Source organism: Sturnira hondurensis, unplaced genomic scaffold, assembly GCF_014824575.4.
Source record: "Sturnira hondurensis isolate 20B ecotype Veracruz unplaced genomic scaffold, ASM1482457v3 Scaffold0009906, whole genome shotgun sequence".
Lineage (NCBI taxonomy): Eukaryota > Metazoa > Chordata > Mammalia > Chiroptera > Phyllostomidae > Sturnira > Sturnira hondurensis.
This window is the reverse complement of record NW_028082537.1, coordinates 192492-209894: the sequence shown is the minus strand read 5'-3', so window position 1 is coordinate 209894 and position 17403 is coordinate 192492. Positions and strand designations below refer to the sequence as shown.

At 35.9% G+C, this 17403-nt stretch overlaps 1 protein-coding gene across 1 annotated transcript in view; it reads right to left on the bottom strand.

Moving 5' to 3' along the window:
* The window catches only part of PLXDC2 (plexin domain containing 2), a 247051-nt gene that overhangs the window by 87280 nt on the left and 142368 nt on the right, over positions 1-17403 (bottom strand). The window contains exons 7-9 of the mRNA XM_037058125.1: positions 16023-16122; positions 4422-4517; positions 4128-4209 (exon numbers count right to left, since the gene is read on the bottom strand). Of these exons, the coding sequence (XP_036914020.1) occupies positions 4128-4209; positions 4422-4517; positions 16023-16122 (278 nt within the window). The remainder of the gene's footprint in view (positions 1-4127; positions 4210-4421; positions 4518-16022; positions 16123-17403) is intronic.

The following is a 17403-nucleotide window of genomic DNA, read 5'->3' as shown; positions in this document are numbered from 1 at the left end:
TCTGATCCTCCCTTTTCAGTCTTAGAATCTTGAGACAAGACCAACAGACTGCTTTCCATAGCCCTCAAGGGATTATAGTGGAGTTGGTGAGTGAATAGGCAGAGATCATACTGTGCCAAAATACGCTGGAATTCCCTCGGTACAGCCCCCTTAGGAGCTTGACACTCTGTCTTTTGATAAGACTCATTCTTCCTCCAATGTAAAAATAGATTGTGGGGTTTGGGGTTGACCCTAGATGAAGTTGTTGGCTTCTTTTAGGACCAGGTCGTATGAAAGATGCCCACTGTGTCTTTAAACACCAGAGTGCTGCAAATGTGTCACTGTTAAGGGTCCACAGGAACAAGACCATAGGAGGACAGTATATTCAAGCCTCATTGGTGCTGTTTTCGGGAGCATAAGATTACTGACTGGGGAAAGCTGGGATCAGCTGTACTATTTACATTTGTTCTCTCAATCTCCCTCTCCTTCAAAACTTAGGCAGTTTTGTTTCTGTAAGTTAAACTAGCATACGATAATATGTGTACATTCTGTTTTTGAAAACTAGCTATGACTATACAAAAAGGGCTTCCCTTCTTAATTAAGTTTACGATACATTTCACATCATTAGTTAATTATTAGTCAGCATTTCTGAGTTATACATGTCCAAAATTTTAAAAATATAGTACATGTGGTACTTTCTCTTTTTGTTATGGCAAAAAAAAATCCAATTCATTCACTGGAAAGTAATAGTGCCATGGTTGCTCAGGGAAATACAATGGAAATGATAGGTTTACAAACCTTTGTGCACTGTTGATGGGAGTATAAAACAGTGCAGACCTATGGCAACCAGTATGCTGGTTCCTCAGAAAAAATAAATATAGCATTACCATGTGATATACCAATTTCACTTCTGGTTACATACTAACAATAGAAAAATGAATGCAAGGATCCAATCAAACATCTGTAGTCTAATTCTACCTCAGTTTTTGCTCCATAAAAAATGAGAATTAAAGGAAACAAACCATTAAAGTTATCTTTTTGAGTGCCAGCCCACCTCGATAGTTTCAATAATCACTTACTAACAGATTATCCCTCAGGGCTGAATGAGAACAAAGGAGACGTCAGACAAATAGAAGAGAAATCTGCAAGGCATCTTTTGCGCTGCTAAGAATGAGAGTTTTCTTGATTTATTGAATTTGTTAACGAAAGCTCTAAGGTCTAGGGAAATGCTTCTAGGTAGCAAAAGCAAAGTTTTGAAGCTCACAGGTCTAAGGCGAAATTACTAAAATGCAGTGGGGAAATTAAGCTGAACAAAAGTGTAATGAGCCACAGTAAAACCAATTAATTAGGCAGGTTTTGATATGTATATAACTGGGTTGCTGAAGAATTAAAAAACAAATCCAAGATTTTAAACCAGGATTTGATATTCAACAAAACATCAAATGGTAACAGGAAGAAAACTCACATTTTTTGGTGGTGTTCTTTGACAAATTTCTTCCTCATTTATATGTATCACCACCTTTCTTTTTTCTATTAATCTTAAAAAAAAAACTACGATTTCAATAACATACAATAATCTTATGCTTTGCTTGACTTTTCAGCAATCTTATTTATGCCTATAAAAACTTTATCACTTTCTTGCAACATCAACTATAAAAATATTTATTTTCAGTAGTATGTCTACTATTTTTTTAGGCAGTGATGGAGATTAACTTGCACCTGAGATGGGGCCTGGCAGGTGTGCGGATGACAGCTGGAGTATCAAGACCACAGGCAGGGACATCACAGGGGTAAAGCTTCAGTTCCAAACTTAAAGCTGAAAAGCAATGGGACCCTGCACAAGTAACTCAGCTTTAGTTTCCTCCACTGTCAAAATGTTGCACAAGTTAAATATATTTGAAAATTCCATGGCACAATGGGTGGCAGAGAAACCTCTCAATACAAAGAAAGTATTAACAGTGTAAAGCAGCTTCCAATTTGTGGATGTCTTTTTATTACTAAAACTGCCTCTCTAAACATGTATTTCCACCAATAAGATTTCAAAAAGCATGATGAAATGGTTGGTAGGTTTCTAGACTAGTGTCCCAAACCTTTAATTACCCCAACATTATTTCAGTCGAGAATTGTTCTAATAGTATTCTGGCCGGGTGGCAACCTTGCCCTGGTTTTCCTGGTTTCAGCATTGCAAGTCCCTTGTCCCGGGAAACCCTCTGGTCCCAGACAAATCTAATCATGATTTCTTTACTTAGAACCTAATCATTCATTCATTTACTCATTCACTCATTCATTCATTCATTCATTCATTCATTCATTCATCTGTTTTCTGCAGCACCAGGTACATTCATAGGGGCTGTAGATAAAAGGGCAAATCACCCTTAACAAATCCAGAGCCCGCCAAGGAGACAGACAAATGAGCTAACTGCTAACGATGCAAGATGCCAGGGAAACACAGTGGGGGACGCCGCACACAGACTTGTGGTTTAGGGAGACTTCCCAGAGGAGCTGATTATTAAATTGGAACTTGATTTGGATTTATACCCTAAACCAGAGCCTCTACTTCATTCTTTGGGCAGTTTGCATGCCTGAGCTTAGTGTTACTTAAATATATGTACTAAAACACAACCTCTTTAGATTGACTTTGCTCATTTTCTAACAGATTTTGAATAATTTCTAACATGCATGTAATTTTTGTGAGATGTCAGCAAAATATAAATATCAATAACCACACACCCTTGACTTTATACAGTTCTCCCCACTCTGGAGATACAGCTAGTTGAAATCTACTTGTAAGAATGCTAATTGCCTGCTTGCTTTTCATTATTTGAAATTCATTGCCCAAAGGAAATTATTAGAACAACATGTGAAACTGAAAACAAAACATAACTTATAATAAGTAATACTGTTCTATCCAGAATAATGCCATGGTTGCCTCCAAGTTAGCAAGTTAAACATATTTCCTAAAGCTTGTTATCAGGGAATTCGCATTCTACTCTGTATACTTCAATAACTTATAAAATATTCCCCAACATGCCTCTGTCATTACAGCAAATGCTGCGACAAGGTGATAAGACACAGAGTGCTTACAACAGAAAGCTCTTATTCTACAGGCACTGACTAGAGCTTGAAGATTTGATTCTCCATTTGGAGGAAGAAGCAGATTTACCACAGACTCTGAAGGTGAGAGGTGGACTTAGTCTCAGACTGTGAGATCCACCGAGGGCAGGCAGCACATCTGTATGTATTATTCACTGCTGCTTTCCCAGTGCTTGGGACATAACTGATGCACAAATGGTTAAGTAAATACCAAAACCCAATGAAAGATTTGCATTCTGTATTTCTAACACATGGTCCTTCAGAACACGAGGAACTGAAAAACCCTCTTTACCACTCATGAAAATCAGTAACCCTCTTTGATAAGTGTGGTAGTGTAAGTCAGAAGTAGTCACAACACAGATCAAATACCAAAACGCAATGAAAGATTTGCACTCTGTATTTCTAACACATGGTCCTTCAGAACACGAGGCACTGAAAAACCCTCTTTACCACTCATGAAAATCAGTAACCCTCTTTGACAAGTGTGGTAGCGTAAGTCAGAAGTAGTCACAACACAGATCAAAGCCACACGTTCTGTTGTACGGGCCAGTCAGTGTCACTCTGTTCCTCAGGCTCAGACTACATGTCTCATCTTGGCCAGTAACCTTTGAGGTATTCATAAGATTTTCAAAGAATGTTCAAGTGACTAAGAATAAATTAGCCTTATTATACTAAAGATATCTCATGGCATGCCCTTCATAGAATATGGACCAGAAGCATCAATTTAGACTCATCAGCTGCAATCACCATCCATCTTAAGCCCCAGAGAGGTTATAAATGTGTGTCAGAGAATGATCTTACTGACTATGAGGATTCCTTGGTAATTCTGAGCAACCAGACAAAGGAAAATACTAAAAAATATTAAAATTCCCACTTGTGAGCAGTTTCTTTGTCATGGCATTTTTTTACACATGTACACTTGTTAATGTATACATGACACATTTAAAATTCAGTGGACGAGTAGAAGCGGCAAGTCTTTTTAAATTTTTTAAAATTCACAATTTTTTTGTATTCTTCTTTATTCACAATTCACAATTTTTTGTATTCTCGTTTACCTTTGAAGTTTACTACACCAACTGCAGTTGAAGCCAATCTGAGAGGATACACAGGGGCCACAACCATTAAACTGGAGACAGGCTAGGAAACGAGAGAGAGAGAGAGACAGTCATCAAGACTAATTGGGAGCATGGAGGAAAACAACCCAACAATGACTGTGCATTCAAAACAACTCGCTCATCCCTGCATGCCTGTGCATGCTAAGCACCATGCTATAATTATTGGTAAACAGATCAGATCATTAAATGTGTGAATAATTTTTCCCACCTAGGTGTGTTCACGTGTTAACTTACTAGGTAATGGGGTCATCTCCACAGCTGAAATGTTGGTGATTTTTGACATTTGTAACTCTACTCGGTGGTACTCATAAATTGTTCTTCTTCGAACATCTGTAAAAGTAAAAATGGAACAACAAATCAACTCTCCACATTTCCCTACCTATAAAACAAGCATTCTAATAATGCATGTAAAATTAAACACTTTCACTTAGTGCAGTTTTTTTAAAAATTTTATTTATTTATCTTTAGAGGGGAAGGGAAGAAGAGAGGGAGAGAAATACCAATGTATGGTCGCCTCTCGTGGGTCCCCTGCTGGGAACTGGCCTGCAACCCAGGCATGTGCCCTGACTGGGAATCGAACCACAATCATGTGGTTCACAGGCCCACGCTCAATCCACTGAGCTACACCAGCCAGGGCTCACTTGCTGCAGTTTTAAAATAAAGATTTAAAATAGCAATTCTTCTGATGAGATTGCTCATTAAAAAACTAGCAAACAAATGAAAAAGCCCCTGAAAGTCACGCACCCATGTACCCAGGAGTCTTTTTATCAGTGAAGCTGAAAGTGATGATGAGGGTCTCAGATGTCTCACGTTGCTAGCAGGGCTCTGAGCACTGCCACCCAGAGTTTACTTAAGACATTTTCTGGGTAGACTATTTTTGACATATGAAGTCAAGGAGGAAAGATGACACCATTTGTCTGAAACTAAATCACAAGTATATCCTTTAGGAACAGGTAGCAATTAAAAAATTTTCATAGCCTAAATTAAGTTGACTTTTGCCAAAATAAGAGTCTGACTAGCTTAAAGATTTAGAGTAACTGTCTTTAATAAAAGTAAAAATAGAACTTAAATCATTGCAAAATCAATATTGCTATTTATTAAGTACATAGTATTATATCCAAGAAAGGTTAATAATTAGTGGTTAATGGCATGCCGTAATTTATAATAATTGATCAGCATATCCAGCAAGATGAAGAATAGCCGAGATGGAGATTTGACAAGAATTCTAATAATTAAAACTCAGACAAATATAAGCAAATAAGACTGTTGATAAAATATATTTAAAATTGCCCTTTAATAAAAGACATGAATCTTACACTAGTAAGCCTGCCTGAGTTGGGTAAATTACAGTGGAAAGGTAATGTTACCAGCATTTTATTTAGCTTTTGGAATGCTTGTAATGCAGAAATGCATTTCCTGAATACTGTCATACCTGTCAGGAATTATTTAGGAAGCTATAAGTTACTTAAAAAATATTACCATATCCAAACTTAGGAAGTAGTTTGTCATAGTGGTTAATAGTACATGCTGTTAAACAGTGTATCTGGTTCAAATACCAGTGTTTCTACTTGATAGAAACACTGGGGCCCCACAAGCTTCTCTGTGCCTCAGTCTCTCCATGTACAAAATAGCATTAATAGCACCTATATCACTGAGCTGTTTTGAGAATTAAAATGAGATAATAAGAATTTCTTAAAATAATCCTTTCATATTTCGAGTGCTCAATAAATGTCAGATATAATTTTGTTTCCTCTTCAATATAACAACCGTAGGTCATACTGGTCCTATGCTGCATGTAATATGGTCTAAACTCTGTAGATCTAAACTCAGTGAAACCACACTGAAGTCCCGAAATCAGGCTTCTAAGAACCTGTCTCCCAACTTATCTTATAGAAAGTTCAATTTTGATTAAAATTAATAGGCCCAACAATGATCTCCTTTAGGACATAAAGCAAAAATAGTAAGGTGACTGAGAAGATACGGAGCTGCCTTTCAGTAAAATAGTTTAGGAAATGTAGATCTGTGCGCATCCAGGAGTAAGGTCAAACACCTACTTACAACCTGTACACATCTCTACTCTTCCCCTCTCATATCCTTCCCTCCATTTCTGTTTATTCATCATGAACTTCTACTCCAGAAGAGGGAGGGAGAGAGTGTGATCCAAAATGAATTCTTGGGGGCTAGGAGTGATTCTAGAGCCACTCACTAAATATACCTCCAGGTTTACCAGATTGGAAAACACTGCTTAGAACCCTAACCCAATTAATTTCTTTTTGGTGTAACTGAAAGATGCATATATACTTCTCAAGGTGTAAAATTTATCACACATTAGAGAAAATGCTGACTTCATGGTTTTACTAAGGTTTCAAGAGGCACAGGAATCATGCCTTCTTTTTTTTTTTTAACTTCTAAGGCACATAAAAAAGATTACTCAGTTTCTGCCTTTTTCTAAACTGGACGTGTTCCTATATACTGCTTTGCCAAATACTGTGCTAAACAATGTAAGTCTAAGGAATAAATAAATGACATGGTTTTGCCACTGAGATGGAGGTTTTGAGTCTTCATACTAAAGTTTACACAGTATCTATGATATTAATAGATGCTTAAAATGCTAGTTTTCTTTTCATTTCATATTTTACTTTAAAAAGCTCGAACTGCTAACATAATGACTGTGGAGCCCCTGGGGGGTAAGTATTGGTCATGCATGTGGGAAGAAGAGAAAAGGCGCTTTATTTTGCTGTGCTACTTTTACCTCTTGTCCAGACACCTCCAACTGTGGGGAGGAGATTAACAAAACCAAAATTAATGAGAATAACTTGTACTCAATGACTTGTCAATTAATGACAGCTTCCAAATGGCCAATGCTGGTGCATTTTAGAGATACCCCTATCAATGACAAGGAATTAGTAATTCATTTGCTGGTAGCTCCTGCCAATAGTAGGTGCTTTAATTTGATTCCAGAAATGTATTTAGCCCACGTGTCTTGTTTAGAAAGTCAGAAAAAAATAAAAGTTGTACCAAGCATTGAGTCACACTAGTGGTGATACAGCTACAATTGTCTTCTTACAACTTTATCAAACCAAGATCAAGCATAATGCCCATTAAGAGCTATTAAAATAGAAAAATGAGCCCTGGCTGGTGTAGCTCAGTGGATTGGGCGCAGGCCTGCGAACCACACAATCACGGTTTGATTCCCAGTCAGGGCACATGCCTGGGTTGCAGGCCAGTTCCCCGAAGGAGACTCACGGGAGACAACCATACATTGATATTTCTCTCCTTCTCTCTTTCCCTTCTTCTCTAAAGATAAATAAATAAAATCTTAAAATAAATAAATAAATAAATAAATAAAATTGAAAAATGAAAATAAATGTCTGGGCAGACTAATAGGATAAAGTCCAATAATCAGAATCTTCAGGTGGTGTGACTCAAAACGTAACTATGGAATTGCATTTTTTAGGAACTCTGAGCAGTATCTGCAGGAGAATCAGAGTGATCATATGGGAACACCAGTAATCCTCTCTAATCAATACCCACTCTATCCAAAATAAAATTTATTCAGTACCCTGTGGCCTAATTTGCCGTGATCTAGTTCAGTAGCCTGCCTTTTAAAAAATATATATTTTATGGATTATGCTATTATAGTTGTCCCATTTTTTCTCCCCTTTATCCTTTATTCCCCTCTACCCTGTACCCCCTCCCACCATCATTCCCCCACCTTAGTTCATGTCCATAGGTCATACATAGCCTGTCTTGAATGCTAACATTCACACAAAAAATGTATGAGTAATTTCCTGGATTGGCTGATTTTTATTTATTTATTTAAATATTTTAATAGATTGTATTGTCATGTAAATGATTTGCTAACATTTCCTTATTTATGTGATGCCAATGCTTAATGACTAGCCCAAATGATTATTTCTTATTTTTCGTTCTTGTTCCAGTTGAGCTTAGTACACAGGACCACTTACTGAACACTCTTCAATGTTAATAGCATATATTACACAATTATGATTTCATCCCCAGCTCAAAGACTCAGGAAAAAAACAGACTTCTGAGAAAAGAAGTGCACTGTTATAGCAGTTACAGGCTTTACAATGCAATGCATTAACAGAATTAGCTAATTGTCACTGCTAAATAAAGTATCTACACACAGAGAGGGTTTTGGCCTCCAACTTTTTAAAAACTTTATAGTTCTAACTCTATTAAACAGCAAGGTAATTCAACATCAGATAAGCAACATAAAATGTAGGTGACTATGAACTGTTAATCTGAACGTCTTAGATTTTCCTCTCACCATTCCCTCATTGTCTGCAGAGCTTCAGGTCACTGCACAACCCTAGCGGCCAGATCTCAGAACTTACTTGAGCATAAAAAAAATCAGAAACTTTAACAACAATCCTCACTTTTGTCCTCTTTCCACATACATTTACTAATGACTTAAACAAGATGCATTTCTTGAACTCCTTCAGTAATCATGTGGTCCATGAAGAGTCAGGACAGTAATCTCGGTCAATGGACTGTCTGAGAGGGTTGGTGTGACCTGTGCACTGCAGGCCTGGCTCCCATCGTGGCTCCCACTGACTTAAGGGCTCTGCCTCGGAGCAGGGAGCTGCCATGCAGGGGACACATCTCTGTACTTTTGAGACTTAGGGGAAAATTTTGTCATGTACATTTACAATGTCATTAATTGTTTTCTAAGAGAAAAGAAGATTGAAATTTTCTCACAACTAGGTGAAATGCAATAAAATTTATTTATTTCAATATCAAGTTTTTATTTTTATTTTTTAAAATATTTTATTTATTTATTTATCATTAGAGGAGAAGAAGAGAGGGAGAGAAATATCAATGTATGATTGCCTTGGTTGCATCCCCTGCTGGGAGCTGGCCTGCGGGGAACTGGCCTACAACCCAGGCATGTGCCCTGACTGGGAATTGAACCAGGATTCTCTGGTTCCCAGGCCTGTGCTCAATCCACTGAGCTACACCAGCCAGGGCCTCAATATCAAGTTTTTAAAAAGTGTTTTGTGTTAAATCACTCAGAAGCTTGGCACATGCATGAGGAAATGACCCTAAATTTTTAAGAAACTAAATTTGCTGTAGCAATATGCAACTGGAAAAAGCAACACCTGGACATGTTTATAAATGTAGACAACTAGTATGAGTTAAAAATGGAAATATATTCTTTTTGTTATAGGGAAGTGTAAGTTAAAATGGAAATAATGATTATGTAATAGGAAAAAGGAAGAAATAAATTTGAAGGCAAATGTGAAAGAGAAAAGTGAAAACTCTAATATCTGGGATCATAATTTAAAACAAAAAGGGAAGATGTAATTGATTGAAAAATTCAAGAGAATTATTTTTGAGAACTTTTTGGCTACTTTTCTATGCCCTCCATAGTGAAGCTACCACAGAGGGTAGTTTTCCAAAGATGAGTTTTTGATTCTCTATTTTGAATAAAATAAAAGAATATTAAACTGGGTTTCTCTTCTCTAGGCCAATAAATCCTAGCCAAACATAACAAAGGTTTATTAAATAAATTAATGTTGAAATGTACTGTTTTTAAGAATTATTGAAGTCCTTTCTATGAATGTTAGGATTTTTATATTAAAATAAAATAATTCAAATATTATTAAGTAAATTGAGGGACATGTGTGTAAGCTGGTTTTACTTTAACTGAGATTGCTATAGACTAAAAAGCCAATGAATGAATAAATAGAAATAACAGAAACAACTTAACTACAAGATCCCGAAAGAATCTTTTTTGTTCATAGAAATTCAAAAAAAGAAAAAAAAACAAATACATTAAAATGAACTAATCAGCAATTTCTAATATCCAGAAAATTCTCAAATTTTTCTTTAAATCAAGTTAGGGTCAATCAAACAGGATATATTAGAAATGTATCTATTAAGGCAATAAAATATCACTTTATATGATGCTTTCTATCTTGGAAGAGTTTCATAAGAGAATATTTAATGGACAAAATGCCACGATGTCTATTTTTTTCCTTTTGTTGAGCTTTGAGTAAGCTGGTGCAGAAGCCTGAGAACAAAAACACCTAAAGAAGCTTCACTGTAGTGAAAAGCAATTTTGTCTTCTGTAAAAAATAATTTTGAGATGTTTTTCATTTTGAGGAGAGAGAAGGTAAGGCAACACAATTCACTGCAGGGTTTGTAGACTGATCTGTCCTCAAATGAATGAAAAGGCCCTATTACAAAATCATAAGTGAAGTTCAGTTCCCTTGAAAGAACATTAATTGGGTTATGTAAAATATTATGAAAGAAAAAAATCTTCAAGTTTTTCTAAAATGTTTTATTTCTTCTGTACTACATCGACATGTTTTTTAAATTATAGTTGCTAAATAATCATAATGGATGTGTCTTACCATGGAGAAAAACCAGTTGTAATGGAATGCTTCTGTTTAAAAATGTATTACTTCGTCATATCTAAAATTCTAAGGCCTTCAAAAAGGCAAAGTCAAAAGTATGTTCATATTTGAACAAGTATTATATGTGAAATCTAATATTTTATTTAAATATGTGTATATGGTTTATTGACACCCTGTCCAAAATAAATATTAGTCACATCTATCTCTTTAAGTTAATATAGACTAATTAAACCAAATTAAAAATTCAACTCCCCTGTTTCACTAGCCACATTTCAAGAACACAGCCACACAGAGTTAGTGAGACAGTTCAGATGCAGGTGATTTCGTCAGTGCAGAAAGTTCTATTGAACAGTACTGGACTATGGTGTTATTATTATTGTTATCATTATTATTATTATTTGAGAATTAAAGCTGACGACATTTTACACAGTAAAAAGCAAATCTCTCTTTTCATTTGTTGAATTTTTTTCTAGTCTGTAAACATAACTTTAGTCAAATTCTTTGAAAAACAGCTGCTTGGTTTGTAACCTTATATAGAGACCACATATGGCAAACTATATATGATGTTACTCAAAAAGTTCACTGAACTCCTAAATATTTTAAAATATATTTGTTTTCCAAGTTAATTGTTAGTTAAAACACTAATGCTTCTATTAAGTGTGAATAACAACCAAGAAAGCAAATGCACATTGTAGCATGAATGACATCAAAAAAATGTAAAACAGTAGATGCTGATGAGAAAGGGATGGGCACTGAAGAAAGCTCCAGATGATGCACTGCTGGTCTGAATACAGTGGAGCCAGCTAAGGGATTCAGAGAAACAGTATCATCACCTGTAGGGCCATTTCAGGTTCAGTCAGCAGCTTTCCAGACTGGCTTCTGGTACAAGAATTCTGCCTACATGTGCGCAAATAAATTTTGCGTTATTGAAACGGCACAGCCCAAGGTCTCCAAATAAACAAAACCACAAAGGCGTGACTGGATGTTGTGGGTTTCTTGCTGAAAATGTTATGCTCATTAAGCTGAGAGGGTGGAGAAAAGGTGAAGCCTGACGGTGAAGGTCAGTCCCTGAGAGATTAAGACTGAAATTCAAAACATTAAATTGGAGGAGAGGGAAGCAAACAAGGAGGAGTGGTGCTGGCGAGACCTGAACTGTTTATCCAGGAAGACCTCCGCACACTGCACCTGGTGCAGAAGGATGCGAAGGGACATGAGCCGAGGCTGAGAAAGAGTTACTTAATGGAGCTATTTAACAAGGAATTATGGGAACCACACATGGCCTATGAATATATAACAATGTTAAAACTTTCTGGTAACCAAAAGACTATCAGAGAAACAATGAAATAGCCTATTCTGCTTATCAAATTTACAAAGTGTAAAAGATTATAATAGTCTGATAGGATTTGGGGAAATGGGATATAATATAAAGCTGGTGGGGGAGTAAATGAGTACAGCCTTTATAGAAAGCAATTTGTCAAAGTATGTAAAAAACACATTGACATTCAATGGCTGTGTACTCATTTTTAAAGAATCAGGTATGCATGAAAATTTCAAAACAAGGATGTTCAGCACTGTTTTACTGACAATACAAAAAGTAAGCTACAAGGCAAATCAATGCTGAGACAGGTTACATAAATTATGAAACAAAAGAATTAGTTGCAGCTATTAATGACTACATTTTAGACATGAACTTAGCAATGCAGAAAAATGTATTTTATATATAATGGGAAAACAGGTAGAAAAAATATTGATAGCATAATGCTGATTTTCTTAATGTGTATGTATACTATACACAAAAGATTGTATGCAGATATACAGAAACATGATTGTTAACTTTTTATAATAATAGATTTAAAAGCAATTTAAATTTTATTTGTGTTTTCTATTATTTACAAATTCCTCTGAATTAACATGCATTATGACTAAATTCACAGCTATGTTTTTAAACTTGTATTTCTGTAATGAATAACCGCAGTCATTGCATGCACACCTGTCTTTCATGTTTGTACATGTGGAGACTGAATCAGCTGATCTCTTGTTCTTCCTATCTCCAAAGTTTCTGAAATACAAGTGGTAACGCTGAGATGCATACACACCAAGATGTTAAAGAACCAACAATGTCACAGAAAGGATGAGTTTCAGAGAGAGGGGGCTGAGGTGTTTCTAGTGGAAAGCCCCTGTGGACCCGCTCATGGAGCCCTTGGCCTGGGTGTGGTCATCTTAGCATCAATGCATTTTTTAAGTAATAATGTTTACAATGATGAATTAACAACAGGCATAAATATCAACACAGTGCTTACTTTGTGCCAGGTATTGCTATATACACATTTCCTTTTGTATCTAAAGAAAGTTACAGAAATTAAATGGAATGCCTAAGGTCTCATGACCAGTATCCACAGTACAATGTCCCTTATGTGTTCTGGACTCTTTTCACTAAAATTCATCTTTTATTTTATTCTTTAAATATAAGGGTTAATTTCACCATAGACTTTTCTAATTTTTTTGAAAGAGCAAAGGAATTTCCCTTGTAACCTCAGAACTACTTACTAATTTACTAACCATGCCGGAATTCCCTTTGATATTTTAAACTATGAGACCACCTGGTCATTCTGGAAAGATGAAGCCTACTTTAATAAATTATGCTTGAAAGTTACATCGGAACCATTTACTATTTGGGAGCTTTTGATAACCAAAACTTTGATAACAAAGTTTTTCTTTGTTCTTGTTGATATTATGACGAAAGTGTGGGGAGAAATCTTTGTAAAAAATAAGCTAAATTTGCCTTACAGCTTTTTGAATGCTTTGCCAAACCTTTACCAAATCTGATTAAAATGGTATAGCAACTGTGGTCCCACTGGGAAAAATTATTCTCAAGATTGTAGCCCATGCTCCCATGTGGCCACAGCTAGATGAAGGCTAGGATATAGATTCCACACCTTGTGTAACCAAAATGAGTAAAGGAACAGAAAATTTATCTTATGAGAATTGGGTTCTGTGCAATGCACTGTGGAGCACAGAAAAAAATGAAACTGCCTACTACTTAGGATAACAATCAGTTTTCCCTAAATCCACTCAGGAGAGGAAAACGGGGTAACAGAGATGAGGGATTTAGATTTCCTATGAGGATAACTCCTAACAATGAAGCTGTTAAATAAGGGAACAGAGTTTTGAAAAGACTGATTGCACACGTAAGAAACACGCAGATCTCTAGGAATCATCTTATTTTCTCAGGAGAAATAACATTTGTGTAATTGTATTGTGCTAACCTGGGGTCAGCCTAATCTCTGGCGTAAACAAGTACGATGTGTTTATTTTGAGCTAAGACTGCAGAGCAAGACAGCTCTCCTCTCACACGGCCACTCATGTAGCAGAAACGGCTACGCTCTATAAATGTGGGAAAAGATTTCTAAGGAGATTAAAATTTTTCTGTACCCCAAAAGATTTTGAAGTAGAACATATCTATTCCTCTCTGTGTGTGCTGAAATGGGATCCCATCTACGGCAGGTAGGCGTGGGTTAGCAACTCAGAACTTCCCTTCGCTTTTGGCTGATTTTCTCGGGGAAGTAAACAAAAACGTGAATGTGAATGTTGCTCCAGCACCAGCTCGCCCGACAGGGGCTTTTCTTTGAACTAAAAGCTTGAGTAATTTTTTTAGATGAATGATGAATCCCAAACTTTAGACATAATCTGTTCTCAAAATCCATGAGTTTTGCCAATTTATTCAATAAAATTAATATTTGAGAAGGGTATTTTTTTCTCCAGAACATAATGTTACTTATTATAGATGCAAAATTGCAGCTGGGTATAATTTGATAATTTACTTAAGTACAGTTTTATCATGTCTAAGTTCTCACAAACTTGAATATTAAAATATTAAAATTATAAATATTGAAAATGTTAAAATTGTAAAATAAATTCTTTTCTATTTTTGACCATCTTTTTTTCTAAACACTAACATATAAGAACATCCACGTGGGCTAAGACGCCATCTGAGGAAGCTGTGAATAAAATTCATTCTGGGATGAAAAGAGAACACAAACAAACTAAAAGTGGAGTTCCCTTTCACCTGTGCAATAACTGACTCAAGTCACACTCGATTTAAAGTCTCTGAAAGAAAGAAGGTGAGAACAACCCTCTTCCAACAGGATCCTTTCTCAGCTCCCTTCCTAGTGCTGTCCGAGTGTGCAATGTGTTCCTACATGTGCTTACACAGCCTTGCCCTGTCACGGCACAGCTCTGTTGCCAGAAGACTGTCTTGATTTGACAGTTCCCTTGAATATCGTGTCCCACCAGTTCTGAGCAAACATGGAGAAATGTTCTTCCTCAGCAGAACTGCCACCTCTGAATGTTCTTCGGAATCATGGTTGTAAAATAAACCCTGTGTTGCCAGTCAATGCACTGCCCTGAAAATTCTAATTTCCACTCCATCTACTTTCCATACTTGAGAGGTGGCACAATTAAAGAGCATTAGCTCAAGTCAAGACCAAACAGCATACATGCATGTGATAATTTAAGTCTAGCATATCATAAAATAGAAGGAGAAAAAGAACTTTGAACAAAAGGGAAAGAAATGACCTAATCTTGAGGTGTGTTTTATTATCACCTCTTGCTTTATGTTAGCACATCTGGGGTACAAACAAACAAGTGTGTCCGGTATGAACACACCCCAGCATCCCTTAAGACTGTCTTTGAAATAGAAGAGGTTTAAAAAGCAGAGGCTTTCCAACAACAGCTATTTACACGGTCAGGCTACTGCAAACAGCACTTATATTTTGAATTTCTAATATGATGAACAGCTGCTCAAAGTAGCACATGTTTTTATTCTATAAAATGTAACCTAGACTCAAAGGTAACCTAGACTACATAGGTAAAAAAAATTAAAAAAATAAAATACATATCTTCTCTGGTAGGTATAATTCTGCCAAAATTGTTATTCACCTCAATTTATACTTTTCCTTTCACCTTTCTTTAGACTCTCAAGCAGCCTCATATAAATATGCTAAACACAAAAAGGTACAAAGCTGCTCATTTGCTATAAATGTATTTACACTAAACAAATGAAAACACCATACACCTATTAGTGAAATAATCTGTCTCTCTTTTATGTTTTTCTTCTTCTTAATAAAAGAAATATATCTGCACAACCAAGCTAACCATCTCAACGAATCCAAAATACATACTCTTGCCTGACTATTTAATTTCACTTTACTTAAATTACCGGTATTAGTTCAAGAGTAACAGAGAGAGAGAGAGAGAGAGAACGAGAGAGAGAGAGAGAGAGAGCGCGCGCAAAGCTGAGTAAAAGTTATAAGTCAAACAATATAATGAACAAGCAGCACTTATCTAAGTGATTTGGTTGTTCAAAGAAGTAACATCAGCCCAGATCCACCTCCTTTACATTTCCTCCCACAGTGGGCTCAGACCCTGCGATTTCCCTTCCTGTACATACTGGGGATTTGCTGGATCCTGTGGACTACGACGAATGCATCAGACAGCCCCACCTTCACCGGGTGGTTGGTCGAACTTATCTGTGTGACCAGGACAGGAATCTACAAAAGAAAAAGCAGAGTGCTGTGTCAGATTTTAATTTCATCTTGTTTAATAAATAAAATCAGCCAATGGAGATGAAGAACTAGAGAAAGAGTAGTGAATATTAAGGAAGAAAGACATACAGTAAGTAAAATCACATCCATTTAGTGCTAACTGATGGGCTAAAGTGACAGGAGTTTCTGGTCCTATAGTCGCCTACTTAATGATGAAAGCAATAGATTCTCGGAGCATGTAACTGATGCTGGGTAATGAAAACTTATCACACATATAGGTGCACCATAAACGCAGTTAGTGCTGGCTATCACTTGAGGAACATAAATTCTTCTTGCACTGTTTTCATAAAGGACTTAATTATATAATTATTTTCATTTTTTTAAAAACCTTATTTACAGCAGCCTTATAGATATAAAACCTAGAGAAACACAAATAAGTGCATTGCTAAAGATATAGTTAATAATATTATTGCTCATGACAATGTAGTGATACTTGTCAATCATTAATAGATGTGAAATGTCACCATTTTGGTTGAAACTCATATGGAAAGCATGAATTAGGATGGGTTATCTCAAAGTCACACTTCCATAATTTAAAACTCAGAGAAAACCCATATCTGAATGTGACAGACATTGGTAACTAATATTTTCAGTTTAGAAAATTAAGACACATTGAGAATATACTAATCATAATACAGCAGTTACAAATGAGACAAATTAAAAGGGTCTGAATAACAATGATTACTAACTTTATTATCATTTTTATAGAAATAAAAATGGAATGAAACCATCTTCAACAAATAAAAGAACAAGAAACAAAAAGGAAAGAAAAAAAATCACCAAAAGTCTTTAAGCAGAATAAACAGGTTGTGGGCCATCTGTGGGTAATTCATTACAGAAAATATTAGATCAGACATTGCTGTATAAACCTTCACAAATGGCATAGCCATAAGATGGGAAAAATAAACTGGAGAGAAGACATAATGAGGGCTTATTTTTGCCTGTGACATCATGAAATTGAAAAGGGCTATTTTGTTGAAATTGAGCAATTAAGAGGAAATTTAAATGTTTTGGAATTTGTTGAAATGATCTTGAAACCCATAAATGGAAGATGACATTCTCCCTTTATGCGCTAAATCTGTCCTCTCTCAAAAAAATGTTATACGCCAATTCTATACCGGTGTGCCCGGTTCTTACCTGTCATTGAACATTATTGTGGTACTTGGGCAACGAATGAAACAAAACAAAACAAACCTCAATTTTTCGTCCTAAAAGTTCATTAACTAA